Source organism: Ictalurus furcatus, chromosome 18 (assembly GCF_023375685.1).
Source record: "Ictalurus furcatus strain D&B chromosome 18, Billie_1.0, whole genome shotgun sequence".
Taxonomy (NCBI): Eukaryota; Metazoa; Chordata; class Actinopteri; order Siluriformes; family Ictaluridae; genus Ictalurus; species Ictalurus furcatus.
The window spans coordinates 22515314-22523674 of record NC_071272.1 but is presented as its reverse complement, the minus strand read 5'-3'; the positions used below and the strand labels follow the sequence as shown (position 1 = coordinate 22523674).

General features: G+C 40.8%; 1 protein-coding gene across 1 annotated transcript in view; it reads left to right on the top strand.

The window, feature by feature from the left end:
* The first annotated feature begins 2802 nt into the window (after window positions 1–2802).
* wwc1 (WW and C2 domain containing 1) overlaps window positions 2803–8361 on the top strand; it is a 33173-nt gene continuing 27614 nt past the window's right edge. The window contains exon 1 of the mRNA XM_053647986.1: window positions 2803–4238. Coding sequence (XP_053503961.1) covers window positions 4120–4238 — 119 coding nt within the window. The 5' untranslated portion in view covers window positions 2803–4119. The remainder of the gene's footprint in view (window positions 4239–8361) is intronic.

Here is an 8361-nt window from a genome sequence, read left to right as displayed (position 1 = left end):
CACGTGAAATGATGTCATTTTTTTTAGACACCTCACATATTATTCACATGATGTCATGTGAAAAACACGAACAGATGAAATGATGCGATAATTCAAATATTATTCATATGATGGCACGTGTGAAAAACATACAAACACGCGAAAGGTGTGATTTTTTTTTTACCCACGTCATATGTTATTCACATCATGTCACGTGTGAAAAACACATGAAAACGGGAAATGATGTGATTCTCAGACACTTCACATGTTATTAACATGATGGCACGTGGGAGAAACATACAAATGTGAAAGGTATGCGAGTTTTTAGATACTTCACATATTCACATGATGTCACGTGTGAAAAACACAAACACGTGAAATTATGTGATTTATAGACACTTCGTGACTAATCAAGGTCTTCAATAGTTGCACCAGGTGTGCTTGAGCTGGAACACATGAAATACCTGAACTGGCTAGGGGTAGAAAACGTATGAAATACCTGAACTGGCTAGGGGTAGAAAACGTATGTAATACCTGAACTGGCTAGGGGCGGAACATACATGAAATACCTGAACTGGCTAGGGGTAGAAAACGTATGAAATACCTGAACTGGCTAGGGGTAGAAAACGTATGTAATACTTGAACTGGCTAGGGGCGGAACATACATGAAATACCTGAACTGGCTAGGGGTAGAAAACGTATGAAATACCTGAACTGTCCAGAGGCAGAGCGTTTATGAAATATCTGAACTGTCCAGAGGCAGAACAAATTGCGTACAGCTGAAAGGCTGTAAATTTTGACAATAAACCTGATTTGCAGTGGGGGTTGAATCATTTTGATTGCAACCGTATATGATTTTTCTGTCAGTGACAGGCTTGAATGATGTGTCAGATGCACAGTAGTACAGAAGGTGAAGCCAGGTAAATATTGTCGTGTCTTATTTCAGTACAGAGTTGTAGGCAGATCAGTAGAGGGTGTGCACTTGACACGAAACACACGTCACTGTAAATATTGACTTTTTTTTTTTTTGAACTCAGAACCGGTGACCCTGGAATTGTAAGGAAGCAGCGCTACCTGTGTGCAAATATGCAAGGTGTCCAGATGTACAGGTTTTGAGAGTGCGGTCGTGTTTGAAGATGTAAAAACAACAACAACAACAACAACAAAAACCCCCAAAAAACCCTAACAGGTTCTGGAATAGATTCAAGAAGTGGACAAAAAATGTACACCAGGAAGTGTTGGAAAGCTACTGCACACACACACACACACACAAAAAAAAAACCCTATTGATTGAGTGTGTTTACTGCATTGTAGTGTTTACCAAAGAGTAAACACCCTAAACTGTATTTCCTTTCCCAAAGTACTTATTGTATACTGTATGTCTACAGACAGACTCCGGATCCACAGCATTATAGCAAGCAAGAAGTTTACAATTGTTGAAATATATTTCAGGCCATGCCTCATTTTTTTTATCTACCGTGCCGAACCAAAATGGGACAAAGGATTAAAGCTGTATTGTAGCATTTATTTCAACAATATCGACAATTACAGAGGTCATGACACCCATGCCATATGGTTTTACTTTTCATGCGTACAGAAGGAGTAATACCACACCTTCCTTAGCAACCTCAAACCAATTAAGTCACCGGTTGCTTGTTACATACTGTTGTGGCAACAGTATGAAATGAATTTAAAGAACTCAGACACTCCAACCTTCCTTAATCCAGTTCACCTGACTTCAATGTAATGTTGAGGTGTGATTTATTTATTTATTATTCCTTTTTTGGACTGAGCCATGACGAGCGTGTGGATGCGCGAGGACGATATCGGGCTCTCAAACAGGTTACTGCGCAGCCTTCCACCTCCGTCTTCTCGCTGGAAACAAACTGGGTTCCCTGGGGGGTTCTCCGGGCTCCGCTGGAACCTGGAACCACGCCCACTTTTCCTCACATATGCTTAATGTGATACTTCTTAATGATCGTGCAGAAAGCTACAGGAGAACATGTTCTTGACTGTTGATCATCAGGACTGATGCCAGTTCCATAATGCTGTTGATGTAGACAATATTATCCATAAAAGCTACTAGATTAGACATTAGACATGAGTCGTTCAGATAAAAATGCTCCGCTGACAGAAAAAGATACCGTATAGTAACAACAAAAAGAAAAAAAGCAAATGTACCGTTATAGGCACGGAAATGGTCCATAAGGTAATAATTCTGTACCTTAAATGTAAGCTACTTCCTACAAGAACTCTAAATTAAATATTCTTGAAGGTACATTCCAAGACACAAGCACTTGTACCATGAGAATTACCATTTAATAGCATCATTCTCTCAGAGTGGTCTTAAGCTCAGCTCTAGGAACTCTTAAGCTGGATTGAACAGAGGACCCTGGAGTTTCCTTAAACATGCTTTATCTAATAAAAATAAAGAATGAAGCTGAAAAACTGTAGTCGCTCAGCCCCGGTTGTAGCTCGGGGTCGGTGAGTCTGGAAGCGTGGAAATTTGGAAATCTACACTTTAAAAAAAATTAAAAATGTTTACACCTCTGTGTAGGTAACTGACCAAGAAATGTGAGTTTTTGAATTTGTTTTTAGCCCCAGGTCACCAGTTTTCTAATTTAGACACTGACCTAGTTTAAAATAAACAAAACAATTCCAGATCCTTACATAAGAAAGAACATAAAGTTTATACAGTGAAAAAGGAATTGTTGTTGAAAGGAAAATGTGTCATGTTGGTGTTAGTGTGTGTGTGTGTGTGTGTGAGAGAGAGAGAGAGAGAGAGAGAGAGAGAGAGAGAGAGAGAGAGATGTTATTTGGGGAATTACGGTCATTAAATAAAGAATAAAACAAGAATTGTTAGAAAGGTTAAAACTTTGTCCGGTACTGTGAGTGTGTGTGTGTGTGGTTAAAATGTCGACGGGTACTGTATGTTGGGGGGTGTGTGTGTGTGTGTGTGTGAGAGAGAGAGAGAGAGAGAGAGATGCTATTTGGGGAATTACGGTCATTAAATAAAGAATAAAACAAGAATTGTTACAAAAGGTTAAAACTTTGTCAGGTACTGTGTGTGTGTGTGTGTATGTGTGGTTAAAATGTCGACGGGTACTGTATGTTTGTGTTGGTGTGTGTGTGTGTGTGTGTGTGTGTGTGTGTGTGTGTGTGTGTGAGTGAGAGTGAGAGAGAGAGAGAGAGAGAGAGAGAAAGATTAATAGAGCTGCTATTTGGGGAATTACGGTCATTACCTGCGTGACGTCACTCATCTAACCGCAGCATAGCGACCGAGCTTGGTCGGATACTGAAGGAGAACCGCAACCGCTTCAAAGCCGGAGGAACAACAATTATAATAAAAAAACACCAAACATTGGACAAAATACGCAACTTTTTTTCTGGGGAGGATTAATTTATCAAACCTGGTGGATTTTTTTCAAAACAGACCTGGAATATACTCGCTAGTTAACTGTTTTCGAGCTACACGGCTAACTAGGCTAGCTAGCTAAACATGGAGGGTAGAAATTGAACCAAAAAACCCCCACCAAACCTCGCAAATATGAAGATCCTAAAGAAGGTTTTTTTAATGCACGCGCGGCCTAAATTCTGTATTAACATCCATCTAAAAATATTTTAATTCGTAATTTTCGGTTATTGTTTAGTTTCGTGTAGTTTCCATGGACGGTATAATGTTACTTTGTAAGTTGTATAGCTAACCAGCTAAGTTTTTTTTTTTTTTAAAAGATATCCACGCGCGTGTATGATGAAATAAGTTTTCTGATTTAGTGCTAACAACAACAACAACAACAACAATAATAATATCACTAATGCACGACTGTGTGAGACTGCAGAAATTTTGCGACATTCTGAGTAATGAAATGCAGTGGAGAAATGTTCCTGTGTTCTTCAGAGATGCTCCAGGTCACCTGTGAAAGAAAATAACCTATCAGAAATAATAATAATAAGAGGAATAAATAATAATAATAATAATAAGACGTCGCGATGGAAGGTCGGGAAAATCCGTGACACGTCGCGATGCTGGAGGTTTGTTAATGGCACTTTGTGCGTTGGATGAGGAGCAACGACACCCCGAAAACACCCCACATGGTTCTAATCGCTGTAGAAGATCTATTACATGGAGACTAGTTGGTCATGCCGAGGAAGGAGTTACCGTTGCCAGAGGGTTGGGAAGAAGCCCGAGATTTTGACGGGAAAGTCTACTACATAGACCACATCAACCAGACCACCAGCTGGATCGACCCCAGGGACAGGTATGTCACGGTACAGAGGTGTAAACCTCAGGCTTCCATATTCCATACACGATACCGTACGATACTACTGAATCTGATACGATTTCGATTCGTTAGCCAACTGTTCGATATCTGGCGATGCTTCTGAATCCGATACCATTACGATTCGTTAGCCAACTGTTCGATATCTGGCGATGCTTCTGAATCTGATACGATTTCGATTCGTTAGCCAACTGTTCGATATCTGGCGATGCTACTGAATCCGATACGATTACGATGCTACTGGCGATGCTACTGAATCCGATACCATTACGATTCGTTAGCCAACTGTTCGATATCTGGCGACGCTACTGAATCCGATACCATTACGATTCGTTAGTCAACTGTTCGATATCTGGCGATGCTTCTGAATCCGATACGATTTCGATTCGTTAGCCAACTGTTCGATATCTGGCGACGCTACTGAATCCGATACGATTACGATTCGTTAGTCAACTGTTCGATATCTGGCGACGCTACTGAATCCGATACCATTACGATTCGTTAGTCAACTGTTCGATATCTGGCGATGCTTCTGAATCCGATACGATTTCGATTCGTTAGTCAACTGTTCGATATCTGGCGACGCTACTGAATCCGATACGATTACGATTCGTTAGTCAACTGTTCGATATCTGGCGATGCTTCTGAATCTGATACGATTTCGATTCGTTAGCCAACTGTTCGATATCTGGCGATGCTACTGAATCCGATACGATTACGATGCTACTGGCGATGCTACTGAATCCGATACCATTACGATTCGTTAGCCAACTGTTCGATATCTGGCGACGCTACTGAATCCGATACCATTACGATTCGTTAGTCAACTGTTCGATATCTGGCAATGCTTCTGAATCTGATACGATTACGATTCGTTAGCCAACTGTTCGATATCTGGCGATGCTTCTGAATCTGATACGATTACGATTCGTTAGTCAACTGTTCTATATCTGGCGATGCTTCTGAATCTGATACGATTACGATTCGTTAGCCAACTGTTCGATATCTGGCGATGCTTCTGAATCTGATACGATTACGATTCGTTAGCCAACTGTTCGATATCTGGCGATGCTACTGAATCCGATACGATTACGATGCTACTGGCGATGCTACTGAATCCGATACCATTACGATTCGTTAGTCAACTGTTCGATATCTGGCGATGCTTCTGAATCTGATACGATTTCGATTCGTTAGCCAACTGTTCGATATCTGGCGATGCTACTGAATCCGATACCATTACGATTCGTTAGCCAACTGTTCGATACCTGGCGATGCTACTGAATCCGATACGATTACGATGCTACTGGCGATGCTACTGAATCCGATACCATTACGATTCGTTAGTCAACTGTTCGATATCTGGCGATGCTTCTGAATCCGATACCATTACGATTCGTTAGCCAACTGTTCGATACCTGGCGATGCTACTGAATCCGATACGATTACGATGCTACTGGCGATGCTACTGAATCCGATACCATTACGATTCGTTAGTCAACTGTTCGATATCTGGCGATGCTTCTGAATCTGATACGATTACGATTCGTTAGCCAACTGTTCGATACCTGGCGATGCTACTGAATCCGATACCATTACGATTCGTTAGCCAACTGTTCGATATCTGGCGATGCTACTGAATCCGATACGATTACGATGCTACTGGCGATGCTACTGAATCCGATACGATTACGATTCGTTAGCCAACTGTGCGATATCTGGCGATGCTACTGTATCCGATACGATTACGATGCTACTGGCGATGCTACTGTATCCGATACGATTACGATGCTACTGGCGATGCTACTGAATCTGATACGATTACGATTCATTACCCAACTGTGCGATATCTGACGATACTACTGAATCTGATACGATTTCGATTTGTAAGCCAGCTATCCAATATTTGATAATGGTACTGAATCCGATACGATTTACCTTCTTATTTCAACATTTCGATTTTTGATCATACTACCGAATCTGTTACGAGCTACCTATTCGATATTTGACGATACTACAGAATCTGAGAGAAAGGAATTTTAAAGAATGGAAATATTATCGTAAAACTATCTCGGGAAGGTGTATCGGTACGTGATCCGTCACGGTCGATGCTCGATATCATATCGTCATATCTCCCAGGTGTATCTTATTGTAAACTTTAAAACTATATAATCTAATTGTCTCAAGCTCTATATTTTAGGTGTTTATTTTTCTCAGCTCTGTTTTATTGCTTTACAGTGAAATCATTGATATTTTTCCACTGCAAAGAACTTATCTCGACCTGACATTTAGGCTAAACAGTAACCATTCTGTGGCATTCCCCCCCTCAAGTCCTATTTGGACTTTGTCCTAAAATCTTTGCAGGAATGCGTAAGATTATTAGAGAAGGTTCGAGCTTCACTGACTCGCGCATATGAAAGTAGCTTTTTGAACATTTCTCCAGCCGTGCATTGGCTTTGCTTCTGTTATTTTTCCCTCCTTTTTAGTTACTGTTGTTGTTTTTTTGTTGTTGTTGCCGTCGATGTCGTTCTGATTTTTCCCTCCCGGCTCACTCCGAGTCGAGTGTTGGAACACGATAGCGGTCCGACCACATATTTTCTCCCTTTGTGTGCGGTGCAACAGGTTTGGCCGTAGCTGGGAAACCAAGACGGCGAAAAAATTTGTAAACAAGCACCTAGGACACATTCCTGAAAGTACTGCATGAGCAGCGCACATAGAGGCGTGCAAAGGGGGAGAAAAAGAGGCCCGGTTTACATCCCTTTCACTGCATGCCAGGGTGCATGGCAAGGTCAAAGTTCACCACACGGCTCCGCAATGCGTAAATCGCAGCTTTGAACTCATGTAGAGGTCAGGACTGTAAATATCAGAATAAGCATTCTGGGTGGTTCCGTGGTCCGATTTAGAGAACATAGATGAGTAAAAATTTTTTTTGCATGGCTGTAGAGATGCCACGATACCTCAAGTATCGGACGATATCCGATACACATCTGATGTTTTTTAAAATAGCTTTGAAATGATTTTTTAAAAAATTGTAAAAATATTTTTCAGAATTGCTTCACATTTCATTAAAAAAAAAAAAAAATAGTGATTGCACCGATCCGATATCGGGATCATACCAACAAAAACAAAACGGTGGATCGGACTTCTTGTAGGATATCGGATCCTGTAACGAGATTAGCATTGGATTTGGAATTGGAAGAAATGTGTTTGTGGAACCGGAAATGTTTACCGATATTGTTTAGGTTTATACCTATACTTACGTAACTGTTTATTTAAAAAAAAAAAAAAAATTGTTAGGATCGATTTTATTATATTTATGCTTAGTGTTTTAAAAAAATCCAAAAAGCAACGTATACCACAGTGCGGTTAAATTCTCGAATCGGATTGGCCAGAAAGTGCACGTTATTTCCGTATAACGGCGCGGCTCGGACGTTAGTTCAGGATTTAACGTGAACGATACGTTAATTAATTATTAATACGCTCGTTCTAATATGTCATCGTTTCTATAGCAACAGCTCATACACAGGGACTTGTACGGCGGACGCACCACGTTACCCAAGACTGTTTTTAACGGATATAAAAAGACGTGTCGTTTAACAAAGTAAAGCGTATAGTCGTTGATGTGGTTTTTTTTTTGGGAGATGTTTATTTAACGTTTATGGAAGGAGTCTCCAGTGTCAGCGCTTTGTAGCCATCACGGTACTTTTTGCGAAGTTGATCAGTTTATATAAATGTTCAGGACGGAGGAAGAGGATTTTATTAACGACGCTCCAGTGTGCGTCGTGCCGTATCACGCCACCCCAGCGTGTGTCGCTTTCGTGTAACTGCTCTCGATTGGACTTCTTTTCCAATCAATCAATCAATCAATTCCAATCGTTTCCGTTTGTTACAGGATTGGATTGAATCCCCTTTTTTTCCTCCAACAGTATCAGAGCCACCATTTTACTTGTTTATAGTATCGGACCCATAGCTGATCCTGGGTGTCGGATCAGCGTCATGGCCATGATGCCATGGATTCTAACTTCAGTCCAGGCTTTTCTGTTTCAAAACGGTGCCATAACAACTGTGTATATATATATATATATACGTCCTGTAGAACCAC